This window comes from Accipiter gentilis, chromosome 14, assembly GCF_929443795.1.
Source record: "Accipiter gentilis chromosome 14, bAccGen1.1, whole genome shotgun sequence".
NCBI lineage: Eukaryota > Metazoa > Chordata > Aves > Accipitriformes > Accipitridae > Astur > Astur gentilis.
Genome location: NC_064893.1, coordinates 27,801,143 through 27,816,187, shown reverse-complemented (window position 1 = coordinate 27,816,187; position 15,045 = coordinate 27,801,143). Strand labels below are relative to the sequence as shown.

At 40.4% G+C, this 15,045-nt stretch overlaps 1 protein-coding gene across 1 annotated transcript; it reads right to left on the bottom strand.

Annotated features, from left to right (window-relative positions):
- Positions 1-238: 238 nt before the first annotated feature.
- Positions 239-7,302, bottom strand: PCK1 (phosphoenolpyruvate carboxykinase 1). Its single transcript, XM_049816588.1, has 9 exons — positions 7,034-7,302; positions 5,494-5,675; positions 4,697-4,900; positions 4,190-4,377; positions 3,076-3,238; positions 2,721-2,945; positions 2,497-2,628; positions 1,656-1,751; positions 239-1,053 (listed from the first exon to the last, which is right to left on the bottom strand). The coding sequence occupies exons 1-9, from the start codon at positions 7,255-7,257 to the stop codon at positions 599-601; spliced, it is 1,869 nt and encodes a 622-aa protein (XP_049672545.1). The 5' UTR covers positions 7,258-7,302; the 3' UTR covers positions 239-598.
- Between the last annotated feature and the right edge of the window lie 7,743 nt (positions 7,303-15,045).

Sequence of the window (15,045 nt, the reverse complement as noted above, 5' to 3'; positions counted from 1 at the left end):
AAAGAACAAGCCATTCAAAACATCTGGAAATCACAGGAACATGAGTCATATATAATAGCAATATCTTAAATATGCATTAGTAATATAAAGTCATCTTTCACTCTGATAAAAGTTACAACTTCATTTTTCTAAAAAATATTTAAGCCATGAAATTTGTTTAGGTAATACATATATACAGCATCTAATTTTCTTTCTTCTTTCCTGTAGAGTCTGAGACTCTAGAGGTTTGTGTGATAGAAACAATGTGCTCCACCTTGGAGGCTGGATTGGTTTGGATTGTATATGCAGAACTAGGCAAATAATTTACAGCCATGATGGCTGTATGTGCATGTAAGTGACAGATAGGCGTTTTGAAGACCATGTGCACATACATTCCCACAGCTGCTTGCCTATTCACAACAACAGATATAGTTATAAATCATTAGGTCTGGAGTTACTTCTAGAATGCCCCTATCTATATTCTAACTGAACTAAGACCTGCTTTCATTATAACTGCCTGCCCATCAGTGTGCTGTTACACTTCCAGCAGTGATTTGGTAAAATGTGTCTGTCCTGTCTTAGTATGTGTGGATTGATAAATAATTGTGGTTTTGATTAGCTACAACTGTTTTATCCTCATCTCTAAGGCAAGCATTTCCCTTTCTATTTCATAAGGAAGGTCAGCATTAACTTGCACTTCAAAGTATCGTTTGATTTCTTCTACCTCCTTTTCCCAGAACTCTTTGGAGATATCAAACAGTTCAGTCAAGTTGACATCTTCTAAACCCTTCAAGTTCAAAGCAGTGTTAGCAGGGATGTAACCTATGGCAGTTGGCTTGGCAGAGGCTTTCCCTTCAATTCTGTTGAACATCCACTCCAGCACACGGGAATTCTCTCCATAGCCGGGCCACAGGAATTTCCCTTGGCTGTCTTTCCGGAACCAGTTAACATGAAAGATCCTTGGTAGTTTTGCAGCTGGACGATGTGCCATGCTGAGCCAGTGGGCCAAGTATTTGCCAAAGTTGTAGCCAAAGAAAGGTCTCATGGCAAATGGATCGTGCATAATGATTTTGCCTGTTCAAAACACGAATGGAGGATGTAAGGTAATAAATAGTGCGTTTATTCTAAAGCACAAAGATTTAGAACCTCCCAGGATTTAGTACCCATGGTCACTTAACCACCCTTCTATATCTGGATCAAAGAGCTTTAAGAAACAATTCAAGCATTATACTTGATGTACAAAAAAAGTACAAATTAAATTATTTTTTATAATCAGTGGAAATTAAATTTCTTAAATCTCAGGTCAAGCAAGTTAAATGAAGATCCTCAAGAGCTGGCTTTCATCATTCATGTATTTATGTTGAGCTCTAGCAGAAGAGAAAATTTAAGTTTATTTATCCCAGACTGTAACAAGAACTCCACATCAAGGCTTCTGGCACCCCCATGCCTGCACCCTGTTCTGTATGCTTGCCACCTAGAGGATTATTTTGCTTAATTTATCTTTTACAGAGAATTTGACTTTTCATTCCAGTACAAATATTTTGTACTGTGAAAATGCACAGGTTGCAAAATCAGCTGCCAAGACTGTAATGCAAAAGAGCAGGGGAGGAGGACAGAGCAGGCAGTCTAGAGGGGATTGTTTTTAATACAGGTAGGCAGATTAAATTTTGATTTACCTTTGTGCTCAGCAGCTGCTGTTGCTTCAGATCTCATAGCTGCTCCTATAAATACTCCATGCTGCCAGTTAAAGGCCTCATATACAAGAGGCACACCTGTAAAGAACAAAATCACTTCACTAATTAGAGGTCCAGAAATATTTTTATAACAAGTTTTGCTACCTGAGGTACTGCCGAATGCATGTTACTGTATAATGTATTCTATTTTTGCCTGTGTTTTTTAATCGGTTCATTTCCTGCCCTCTTGTAGCAAAGAAGTTTATGTGAATGTTTTCAAAACTGGCTACTGATTACTGAACACATCCATGTTTAGTTGCTCAGTGGGAGATATCTGGGACCTCAGAATCCCCAGCAGATTTTACTGAAAATAGAATCTAGTCCTGTGGTCATGATATTAGACCCAGTCCTAGCATTACTTCGGTTTCCAACTTTAGGTGACCTTTAACGGATCAAATTTTTACTTTCTTTTCTGTAAACTGTCTACAACTGGTTCATTTCTCTAACCATTTCCTATCTGAACTAGTTAAACTGCAAGCCAATTGAGACAAGTATAGCAATTTTCTATGTGTCTACGTATTACCCAGCTTAGTGGGTCCTGATCTCTCTCCAGCCCTTTATTCTTATTATTACCTGTTTTGTGTTAACATCTAACAATTCAGACATTGAAATACCAGTAGCTGTAAGTGTGTGTGTCAAAGGCTAACAGGCAGAAGTTAGACCTACATGGTTATTTCCTTGCTTTTGCAGCTGTGAAAGCAAAACCTGTGTCTATGCCCAGTTGTGTTTCAACCCTTCTGTGGTCAGCACTTCAGCCTTGATATGTGGCTGATGCATCTCTTACCAGCAGGTCTGCGGCCTCCAAATATTATCCCTTCAATGGGCACACCTTCGGGTGATTCCCACAAGGGGTCCATGATGGGGCACTGGCTGGCTGGAGTGCAGAATCGTGAGTTGGGATGAGCACAAGGTTCCCCTGTACGGAGTACAATGAAAAGGTCATAATGGCAGAATTGACATGAATTCAGCAGAGAAAGCCAAGACAGACTGTGGAGTGCGCCAGGCTACCATTATCTGGGGTCCAATCCTTGTTCTTCCATGAAGTCAGTGTTACTCCCGTTGGTAATGGCTCATCAATGCCTTCCCAATAGACACCTCCATCGCTGGTTTCTGCTACATTGGTAAAGATGGTGTTCTTGAATATGGTTTTAATAGCATTGGGGTTTGTTTTGACTGAGGTTCCAGGGGCGACACCAAAAAAGCCATTTTCTGGATTGATTGCCCTTAAGTTGCCTGGAAGTTAAATGACAAAATATAAGTAAATCAAACTGGTTTAATTCCATCCAGAATTTGGTAGCATGTCTTGCTGCACCTAAAAGCAACCTGTACTGGACTGTAAAACAATCCAATTTCAGTTCCATACCTTGTTCATCAAATTTCATCCAGGCAATATCATCACCCACACACTCAATTTTCCATCCTGGCAGGCTTGGATTCATCATGGCCAAGTTAGTTTTTCCACATGCACTAGGGAATGCTGCAGCAAAATACTTCTTTTCACCTTCTGGATTGGTAATGCCCAGGATCTATTGAAAAATTAATGCAACTGTTAAACACAGTCTTTTTTTCTTGCACTTTTCATTTTGAAGATTGTCTCCCAGCAAGTGGTAATGATAAAATATTTAATTATGCAATTTTTTCCTACAGAAGCACCACCACATAATATAGTTGACAAAAATTCAAACTGTAGTTTATTAATCAAAAAGTCTACTCTTCTTGCCCTTAGAATATCTTTAGGGAGTTCTTACATTGTCAGGTATGTCTATAATTCAAACATTTATTTTTATTTTGCTGATTAAAGATGCACAGACTGTATACAGCTGTGTTCCTCAGCTGAGACAGAAGAAAATCAGGCAATATTCTTTTGGCTGCATGACTGGAGTGAAGTGAAAGCACTTCATGTATGGATACTTCTGCACTTTTCAGAGTCCAAAGATATTTTTTTCTGAGACTGTTCTTTCATGCACCTTGAAAATTTTTTTTCAGTGCTATTTTATGTTAGTAGAACGTTTAAATGACATCAGAAAGTAAAGGCAGGAAGGGTACAAAGCAGAAGTCATTTAGAAAATCTAGTATTTACAGGTTTTGGAGTGCATAGACCTCTTTATAATATGAAAGACAGTCTTCAAAACTTGCATTAATCTTTTGCTACTAGACTTGTAGGGGCAATGTGGATGCCTAGTGATGATGTTTAGACTCTGCTCAAGTAGACGGGTCTGCCTACAAGTAGCCACTGCCACAAGTTACAAATCTTTCTTCGTTTCTGATTTTACAGGTACTATTTTAAAATGTTTGGTACTTAACCTTGCAAGCAGTTTCCTATTTCTCATAAGCCTGCCATGTGATAAATTTGTATCTAATGTTACAGGACTATCCATATGAGACTAATTTCATTGATAGCAAGTTGTGATGTATTTATGTTGAGCTAATTTAGGGTTTAATGGCTGTTCAAACACACATGATTTAATAGCTCTTACCAGCATGTGCTCAGCTAGCCAGCCCTCCTCTTTGGCGATTCTGCTGGCAATTCTGAGAGCAAAGCATTTTTTCCCCAGTAAGGAGTTTCCTCCGTAACCACTGCCAAATGAAATGATCTCTCTGCGATCCGGGAGATGGGCAATCAGCGTTAACTCTGGGTTGCACGGCCAGTTGTTGATTAATGGTTCTGCAGAACAGAATGTTGTACTCATGAATGCAGCAATTTCCATGCTGGATCGCACTGTTGTTTGATCAGCATCAAGCCTCTGACAGCAACCCATACCAGATGCTTTAAAGGAAAGCCCCTGGTAAGTACTAGGGATAATAATCTCCTTTCCATGAAACTCTCATTCAGCTTTAATTCCTTTAATTGAGTTCTGAACCTAGCACAGTTGCACAAACCACCCTGGTCTTCTGTGCTGTCTCCCATGCGCTGAGAACATGCAGTCAGCTCTAAAACATGCTCTTGGGAATTTCCAGGGGTGACAGGTTTTAGTGTCTCTTACCTTTTAGTGGTAGAGGACATCCAACCGAGTGAAGACATTTTACAAACTCCTCATTGCCCAGGGCTTTCAAAGCAGCTGTTCCCATCCGCGTCATGATCCTCATGCTGGCCACTACATACGGCGAATCTGTCAGCTCAATCCCAATCTTGGACAAAGGAGACCCAATAGGCCCCATGCTGAAGGGGATAACATACATTGTACGTCCTGGGAAACAGGGAGCAGCAAGATGTGGCAAAGAGAAAAGCAAGGAACTTTTGAAATAATCTTTATTAACATGGAGGTTGTTTCTCACTCTTTTAAAAGCTGTTTGTCTTGTGGATGTTTCTGGTGATGTTTAAAGAGCTGTAGCTTTGTCTAATTGTGTAGCAAGAAGTTTTATCTTAAATGCTGAAAGCAGCTGTTCAGACAAAATGTCTAGCCAGTTTTAAAGGTGGGTAGAGGCCAACTTCTCTGTTGGTGTATATCACTGAACCTGAAATTATTGCTGGGTGTGGGTGTCCTCCATTCTCACCTCACTTCCTATCTGCTGCTTAGTTGTGTGACTTTCCGAAAAAAGTCACCCAAATTTTCATACCTTACTTTGCCTCTGTGGAGAGAAAAATGCTGGAAAGAGACTATCCTTGCACAGGCATTTGGATCTATGGTAAAGATCTGGATGAAACCAACAAAGTGACTAATATCAGGGGTGTAAACCTAAACCTTCAGCTAAAATCTTTCTGTAAAGATTACAGTAACTACTAGTAGTAGTGTCTCTGTAATCCTAGGAGTTCAATGTCAACCGTCCTTTTCTTGCCTACCTTGCATGCAGCCTGGGAACCTGGTATTGAAGGCTTTCTCAAAATCTTCTTCAGACATCCAGCGACCCAGCTGGCTAGTTCCAGTTTTAGGGATTGGAATAGTATCTCTCTGTTCTTGAGTGATGATGACAGTTTTGCTCTCAATTCTTGCCACATCTCTTGGATCAGTGAGAGCCAACCAGCTGCATTTCACCAAAAATCAGGAAATCAGACTTTAATTATCAATATAATACTTCTTACCCTCTGTGGGACTGGTTTAGCAGAAAAGGGTACAATGCTTTGTAAGGCCAAAACTAGTGACAGAGCCAGTATAACAGACAATCTCAAAAATCAGTCAGATACATACTCTCATACAAATTTTTTCAAGACTTTCCAGTATGAACGACAAATTATATGGCCTAGGAAATTCTGGTTACACATTAATACTCCTTGGCCTCTTATGTCAGTCTTATTCTCTGTTGCTAACTTCCAGGGAAAAGTTAATCTTGTTTAATTCTCATCAGTGTGAAGTTGTTTTGCACAGGGACCACAAAATGATGCCTCAAGCAAAGTGGGTGCCAAGCAAGCACTTTAAGTGTTGGTATGAGTACCTGTGGGATTGGAATCAAACTTAGTGATTGGCATAGTTCTTTAAGTTAGAGGCATCACAAAAGAAATACTGAGTATAAGCATGATCATAAAAAATGAAGGAGTTTATTAAAGGGGATTCTTTTTCCCCTCTAAAGAATTTTTGCCATCTATTTACAATAGATAGGATTGTTTTACATTTTCACCTCTGTGCATAGAAATTTTCCATGAGTATAAAAATGTTCTAGTTAGGCTGTCATAACCATCATCACTACAGCTAAGCATATAATTAACAATGAATAATTTATCTGGTGAATCTTGCCCTTTTCTCTCCCAAATAGTCTGCAAACAGATTGCCAAATTCCTGCACTTAGTTATTCAAATGTCTTTACAGATTTCTTCCATGAAGATCTCTTGGTCGGCACGTAATTCCTGAGTATGTACTTGTTGTTAATATTCTCCTTTCATGTTGGGTTGGGAGAAATGATGAAATATTTGAAAAAAGTATTTGCTGAATACATTACAGTCAAAGCTCATCGGCACGATATGAATAATGCCTGTACTGAATAATATTTGAACACCCACAGAGCTATTTGAATGCCATAAAAAAAGTATTTGATGAATAAACTAATTGACTAAAATAGTAGAATTCTTCAAAAGATGTATTTGCTAAATAATATTTAGCCATTGCTAATGATTAGTTACATAAGTCTCATGACATTATTTCAGTTCCCTGATGTAACAAATCAATAGAGACAATGTACAGTTGATAGTCCAATTGAATTATATGCTTTATGTTAAGTTTTAGAGGAAAAAGTTTGCTTTCCTGCGTATTTCACCTATGTAAGCTACCATGCCAAAATGTTCATGGAGAGCAAATATTGAAGGGTTATAAGGAGTTCTAAAAGTAAACTGCGTAGAAAACGCATATTGCAATTCTGAGATGATACTTGACTTCCTTCAGGCTACTCACCAGTTCTCATACTTGCTCAGCTTCTTGATCATGCCTTGTTCTACCATGATGTCCAGAATTTTTTTGTTTTCTTCTTCTGAGCCATCGCAGATATGAATGCTCTCAGGCTGGCACAGCTTGGCATTACTTTCAATGAAATCCCTTGCTTCTGGAGGCAGGCTCTGCAAATCCCCGTGGACAACCTTGGGCATGACGTTTACCTCAGCTTTCAACTGTGGGGGCATTATTGAACCTGTAGTGGATCTTGTTGATGGCTTTGAAATACTGATCACAATCTAAAATCAAATATATTGGGTGTGTTAGCATGCTATGACATTCTAACCAGTGTCAATAAGCCTTCCCAACAATGTATAATGCAAAGCCAGAATTTGCAACAGACTTGATCATGTACTTCTGCTTTAAAATCAAAATAGAGAACTTGGATCACTGATAATTTCAAGCTGGAAAAAATAGAGGCCATTCTACTTACTGTGTTTATAAGACTGAGTTGGATGTCAGAGAGGATTTTTCTGTCCCTTTCAGTTGATCCCGTTTCATTTGCTTTGGAGTACTCTTGCAAACACTGCTTTCCAAGGAAGCATCCTCCTTCCTTAAATATTCTTCATGGTAGTGTCCATCCCACTAGGTGAGGTGAGGGAGGCTTGTCCTTTATGTCACCACTGGAAGTGTCTTGGGACAGTGCCACTGACATTGTCATCATGCAGAGTTGTCAACAAAGCAGCCCTGACAAGGTAATCATTTAACAGGTTTGATTAATGAATGCTGAAAGCAGTGATTCTTAGCCCCTTGGTTTGTTGATTTGAAGCAGTTACAAAATTTAGCAGTTTAACTAAACTTTGATCCAATTTGGCTTTGAAACCAAAAGCATCGTAACTTCTCGGTGTGTGAGAAAGGTTGAGTACAAAGACTACTTGGAACCAGGAACATGGCGGGGGGGGGGGGAGGAGAAGGGGGGGGGTCGTCCAGGCAAAGCGTAGTTGGCACATTTGGTAGGCAGATGCTCGCTAGTTGGCTGTGAAGTGGAGGCTCGTCCAAGGTGTGTTTACTCACCTTGGGAACATTGCCTGATCCGGGGATAAAGTTCAACAGTGAGCACTGACAGGCCTGTATAACCACTATGTACATCTGCCTGGAGGCCTTATTTTTGTTCATGCAGTTCTGAAGAAAACCCAAGCAATGTAAATCTAAATGTGGGTTTCCTTCAGTGCAAGAAAGCTTTTGCTTATTGCTTGCTTTAGGCTCTTGCAAACTGAACAATTATTTTCTATTGCTACAAGTTCAGAAGAGGCAGATCAGCAATTGTCTCAGTAATTAGCCCCCTCCTTCAAATGTTGTTTTATTTTACTGGGAGTCCTATCGGGGTCATAAAACATGAACCCACCTTTAAATTACTACTCAAAAGGCACAAAACTGCTCAGGACTGTGGCTGCACACTTTGTTATATGTGTAAAGTGCACTGTATGCATGTGTACATATAGAGATGTGTACATATCTGTGTCTGTTGTGGCAGCATATGGTACCAACAGCCACTACTACTTCTACAGTTCCGAGGGTGAGAGTGTGATCTCGGGCATTTTGAGGTCTTGCCTCTAACTGTTCCTGCCTGCCTTTCAGCTATTTACTTTTCCCTGCTCCAATTTAGACCACCATGCCCGTAAAGAAAGGCTGATTTTCACATCCATTTGTCCGTGCAGTCTGGGTGTGTGCAGACTGAAGTATTTAAAACAAATAAAAATGTAGAAATAACCCTGCTGCCATTTCACCGCACTCTGCTTACACCCAGTCCTGGCAAAGGATTTGGGGCCTGGATGAGGCAATGCTTTCATGCCAACCTGTCACTTTTCATATTAATGGGGCTTCTACCATGCATGTGAAATACTGTAAATGGTAGTTTGCAGAAGAGGAAATCTGGGAATCCCAGCTAAGTTTCAGGGAGTTCTTTAAAGTAACAAAATTGATTTGTGTATCCTACATAAAGGATGTTTATCACCTGCCACCCGCTCAGGTTCGTGCAGTCAATGAGATGTTTCCAGCAAGGCTTTTGCCAAGGCAGCCAGCAGTGATTTGCAAGCCTTGAAAATCCAGGTCTGGCAGAGCAGCACAGATCAGGACTGCGGCTTGCCTTCCTGCCCCGCAAGTCTAAAATACTGGGGAGCTGAATCTCACACTGCAGGAACACTACCCCTGGGACTGTATCCTCTATCTCTCCCACAAAGCTTTTTATTATGTTTTGTAAACGTGCAGGGAAGAAAATAGTGAAGTAAGAGGGGCTGTCCTTGATGTGCTGCAAGGCCAAACATTCCTGAAAAGGAAAACAAAAATCTGGTAGGATAAGAGGTGCTAAAGACTGTTCCAGATGGGGCTCTGCCATAAGCAAAGGTAAAATCAAAGACAATAACAACAGCGGTGGTGTTTGTTACTGGAGTCCGCATACTGTGCTGCTGGTGGAGCCAATCAGAAATATTTTGGCCAACTGTTTTCCCTTTAAAACATTCCATTAAGTACTTCATTAAAAATAAAATGGGGCATAATCTTGAGTAATACTAAGCAGACCCTTTTTTCAGTGAAGTACAAAAATACTGAGTCCTTCCTGCTGGCCAGATAAGTCATTATGCATAGAACTAATAACTGAGAGTAAAACAGCAATGCTTCAGTTGTCAGGAAAAAGAGTGGACCAGAAAATGATCATATTGCAACACAAGTAAAGTCAGAATAAAAGCTTAAAATTGACAGTGTAAGACAGCAAGATTAGTCCTAGTGTTTCTTCAGTTTTGAGTGGAGGAAAAAAATCCCCAAACCCGGAGCATTAGTTTCTGCCAATTAAATTATAGTCAGGCAGGTGTTGTGCAAATTTTCTCACACTGCAATCCTAACCTCCCACAATCTTGCTATACAAACTGTGGGCTTCTCTTGAGAAGACACTAAATATGCCAAATTGGTGGCACTGTGTTATGAACATATGTCCATTAAAAATCACATTAAGGATTCCAAATGTTTTTCATTTGTGATGGCAGCAGGGCTCGAGTGCAGATGTCCACTGGGAATTCTAGACATTTAAGCATCAAATTACTTGTATTTAGGTAACACCTCCCATCAGAGGATCTCAAAGCATATCACAAACACACAGTAAGCCTCAAGCCCCTATATAAAACACACATAGTATTTGGTGCAATGAAATAACTGGAGCATATGCAAATCGGGGCTAAGATTTTTTTTCCAAGAATCTTCTCGTTTAGAGATTCAGCTTTTAGATACCTAACAGAAGACATTGAAAGTTTAATCTGAAGATAGTGAATTCACATAACTCCCAGTGTCTCCCACAAAAAAAAACCCCAGAAGTAGTATCTCCAGTGGCTCAGTTACAGCGGTCTTGAGGTGTTCACCCAATACCAGCGTGTACTGCTGTTTGCCATGTATATATCTGCCTTCTGGATTCAGTTTGCTGGAAGATCTCACTAGTTAGAAACATGGGACGTGGTATGGGGGCAATGTAAGGTCTTTAAAAAAAAAATGTCTTGAATGTAAAGTTTGTTTTCCATTTAAATGAGAAATCTTTTTTAGTAGTAACTGTGTTATAATACTCATCTAATAGCTGATACAATTTCTTTGGATTGAACTTTTTTTTTGGCACTTTCTCTCTGTGCTTCTTGACACTTGAATGTGATGCTCATCAGGTGTCTTCTTGGAAGCTGTCAAATTATTTAAATGAGTGTGAATCCGACATTTCAAGATGATAGTGTTCAACAAGTGCCTTGAAAGGAGTGTTTTCAGGATGTTTGCTTTTATGGACACTATTCAGGCTCCTCAAAACAGAGGTTTTGAGCACTTTGACTTTTACTGACTTACTGGAACTCAATACAACAGATGTAAATAAAGGTTGTTAGATGCTCAGAAAAAGTGTCATAAGAAAGCTTAACTCATCACTACAAACTGAGGTGCAACAAAGCACTCTCAATGAGATCCAAAAGTTGTTAATGGCATATAATAATACTCAGAAATTCTACTCCCCTCCCATTGCTAATTATCCTACATATTGTCACCTCCAAAGAGTTTGTCACTTGGGGTTTTTTTTGTTATAAAATTGTAGCTTTTTTAAAAGATTCTCTGAGCTGTTCTACTAGTGGAAGAATATTGCTTGATTGTTATTCTTGCTGTGAAGTTGTTCTCAGCTGATTCTGAGCTCACTGCAATTGCTGCTGGACTGGATGCTGCACAAGCCCAGATCCAAGGGCAGCCCTTCCAAGCGTGCAGCTCACAGAGACCAGGGCAGGGGCTGCTCCTTCAATTTCCAGAAGAAAACGTGAAGTGTGCAAATTGCCTGCAGTTGCAAAAGAGTCTGTGACTGAGCCGTGTTTATCCCAGACCCTGCGCAGCCCTGTGTGATATTTCCGCCTCGCAGCCCCTTGCCTTACAGGCAGTTCTTCAGCGCTGACCCAACTGCAGGAGGTCCAGGGGCTCCGGCCACACGTGCTGCACACTCCTCTCCTTGTGCGCTGCGTGAACCGTGACACTGAGCCTCTGGGACCAGGCAGAACAGGTAGCAGCAAACAGGGAGCACAGTGCTTCCCTTCCTACTCTCTCCCTCCAACCCTAATTGATGCAGTATTTATCTTGGGCAGATTGTAATATATAACATTTGTGGATCACTAAGGTGTGATGTAACTTTTTTGACTGTCTTCAAGTGGCTTGTTCTGATGGCAAAGGAATGAGAAATGGGGAAAAAAATACCCAGATTTATTGTGATTAGACTGCACTTTCATTAGCCTGTCCAGCATTTTCATCTTGACAACAGACATTCTAAAACTTCTCAAAACAAATGGAAGTAAATTGCAGCAGAGGGGAACATGTCAGCGCGTGTTTATGGTTTCTGATGAAAGTCACTAACCTCTGATACTTAGTTTAGTGTCAGCTTGAGTGATCAATTCTGGGCTGCATTTTAGGGCAAGTCCTGGCTGTGCCACACTCTGTGCCAAGGCTGACATTATACCACAAGCAGACTGGTTTCTTGATTGTTATTCTTCTGCTTTGGCAGAGAAACTATTTACTCTTTTTGATTCTCTTTTCCATTTTCACTTGTAAGGAGTAAAACCTGGATTTTTGGTTAGGGTGGTACTGTGGCACATCCACACATTGCCTATGAAGGATACCGGAGGTTTAATTCCCTCTTGTCACACTGGTGACCCTTCTTAGCAACACAAGACACCTAGTTTGGACTCTGATTTCACACCTGAATCTCAGGTGGGATGTGGCACCCCACATGCAGAGCAGCAAATAGCTCCTCATTAATGGTGTTTGCTCAGTTAGTAGCTCGGAGCAGCATGTTATTCACTATTCATCATTCTCTCTCACCAGCTCGTTAGCTCTGGAGATGGGATTGATTCATATAATCTTAACCCTGAGAAGTAGTTGCTCTTTTGGAGCTAGTTCTGGAGCTGTGACTCTAATCTGGGGACTCTTCCCCATAGGAATGCTGTCCTCTCCCTCGTAAAGCCCATATCAGGGATCGGTGTGAATATTTGAGTAATGGGCTCCATAGCCACTGGTATCTGAGCAGTGGCTGTGTATGTGTAACCCTGCCAAGTGTCAGCTCAGGTGCTCTCATCTGCTGTAGAAGGTATACGGAGAGTTTGGGTCCACCAAGGCTTCAACTGACTTTACCTTAGCCAGCACAAGGTTGATGAGAACATGACTGTGATTTTTGTATGGTTACTGCATTTTTTTGGCCGGATGTACAGCAGAACCACAGCCAGGAGAGACGGGGACAAACTGTACTAAACAGAGTGGAAAACAGTCAGCATAAGGTTGTGTGTTTCCCTTCACCTATGTAGCATCTGCTCTGCTCAGACATACAAAGCCCAGATGGCACAGAGATTCAGCTTTGCAAATAAAAATGGTAACCCTTGCTGGAGCGAAAGCTGTTTACCACAGAGGTGTGTGTTTGCAGCTGTCAAGGGCTCCCTGCTTCCTACCTGTGGAGGAGGTAAATGAGAAATCCTCGCACACAGGTTCAAGCAGCAGGAGGGGTTTCAACCTCTTGTTCGAGAGCAGCCTTCTGGCTTCCTGCTGATAACTAGGGTCCTGCTAACTGCGCCCTTTTACAGACACTTCACCTCCTCAGGCCTTAAGAAATTACATAGCAGTACCTTTTAAAATTTAAACTTGTTTATTTTTTTTCTAGGATGAGATAACCCTGCCTCCTCTTGCTCCTTTTTTTTTGCATGCCATTCGTTATTTCTCTGCCATGCTTTGCTTGCTAGCAGCACTCTGTTGTCAGTTGTCACTTCAGGGCTACACAGCTCTGTCTACCTGACTGGCAATGTGTTTTCTCTCATTTATTTAAATGCTTCCATTTATTTTTTGTCTCTCTTGTCATTTTTATCCCTCATTGCATGCAGTCTGACCCACTGGATGCAGTTCTATGTCCCTCATGAGCCAATTTCTTTAAAGAAGGATGGCTTTAACCAGTAAGTATGGGCGCAGATTCAGAAGGTTTAGGTTCTGTTTCTTTCTCTGCTATGGATTTCCCATTTGACGTTGGACATGTAACTTTACATCCCCAAGCCTTTATCCTCTCCATGAGAAGGGGGTTGGGAGGTGATAATGCCAATTTCTCTCTCTTCTTGTGCATTCTTCCTAGTTTGATTGATAGTTCCTGGCCAGAGGAGTTTAAAACCTAATTGGACAACATCATTATCTCTTCTCATCTTTATATCTGTGCCACAGATAGTCCCTGCTGTGTCCTCTCTAGATTGTTGTAATGTAAATAGTATGTTCCTATTTGAAATGAAAAGCATTTACTATAACCTATTTTCTCCTTTGATAGCAACACAGAAGCACCAACTTGGGCTGAACCATATTTTCTGTTTCAAGTGAGATTTGTTCCATATTTTTTTCCTAGGAAAATAGCTTTGATGAATATTTCAAGCATTTTGTAACACTGGAAGCAACAACAACAGGATAGAGGAGCTGATTTTGCAGAAATAAAAGCCAGGCTACATCTAAATGTCAGAAGGCAAATGTGCCTATGTCAAGCACTAAGTACCTTTTGGTTCTTGAACCTGAAGGCTGTAGGAAAATCAACGTTACAAAAAAAGAATTACCTCTGTAATAGATCCTGTGTTTACTGGAAAACCCTTATGTAAGTGTTAACAGGTCAGGTGAAATCCTATGTATTCTGCACTTATGCTTAGCACATTTCTAATGGGAAGAAGGCAACATGGGTAGACCACAATGGGACTTTTTGAATGTAAAATAAATTGTTTTGCCAGTGTAAATGGTTCCTACCAGACAAGTGCCACAAGTATGACTATTGCTACAAACAACATTCAGTAAAGAGGTCAAGGGTTCAACTGGGCCCTGGAGATCATACTTTTTCTTATGCTTTTAGAAGGACAGAATTCTGACTCTGCTGTACGTGCATCTGTTGACTGACAGTCTGTACATGCCTCCAAATTTATTAATTCAGGATGATTCATATGCATATGAATACTGTTTATTTAAAGAGGAACCTCTTGTACATGAGCTTAAACTAATATGTACAAATGAATAGTAACCAACTTGCATTCTGCAAATAAAATAAAACAAGAAACCCACTTGTTTTCCTTGTATAGTTCAGGTATTTGCATTGCAACGGCACTAAGGCAGTACCTTGTTATTTTGGGTGAAGCATAAATGTGCTCTGCCCAGGAGATCTTACTGTTTAAGACAGAACAAAACAAGGATATGAATGACAGATCAAGAGATTGTAAGTTTGTAGAGGCAGCTCTGAACAGGTTAATAATCATTATTCACAAAAGAAGTTACTTAGCTATTCTCATTTGCCTTCCAGGTACTTCCTCATCTTGCTGTTTAAAAAGATTATGAGGACAATAAGGCTGACTTTGTTTATTCTTATAGGAGCAAAAAAGATGTACAACTACGCCTGCTATACTGTATTTCTGTTACCAGTTCCTGATGGAGAGGCATGGGGTTATCTGGTTTTGGTCTTTAAGTGATGATTCCTCACTTAGCAG

What these genes read in the sequence shown, in the direction of transcription:
- PCK1 (XM_049816588.1), bottom strand. Translation starts at nt 7,257, where the DNA reads ATGCCCCCACAGTTGAAAGCTGAGGTAAACGTCATGCCCAAGGTTGTC. An exon ending in GTTCCCAGGCTGCATGCAAG is followed by an intron (nt 4,901 to 5,493) that starts GTAGGCAAGAAA and finishes CCTGTTTCCCAG; the next exon opens with GACGTACAATGTATGTTATC. An exon ending in GGCTAGCTGAGCACATGCTG is followed by an intron (nt 3,239 to 4,189) that starts GTAAGAGCTATT and finishes ATTTTTCAATAG; the next exon opens with ATCCTGGGCATTACCAATCC.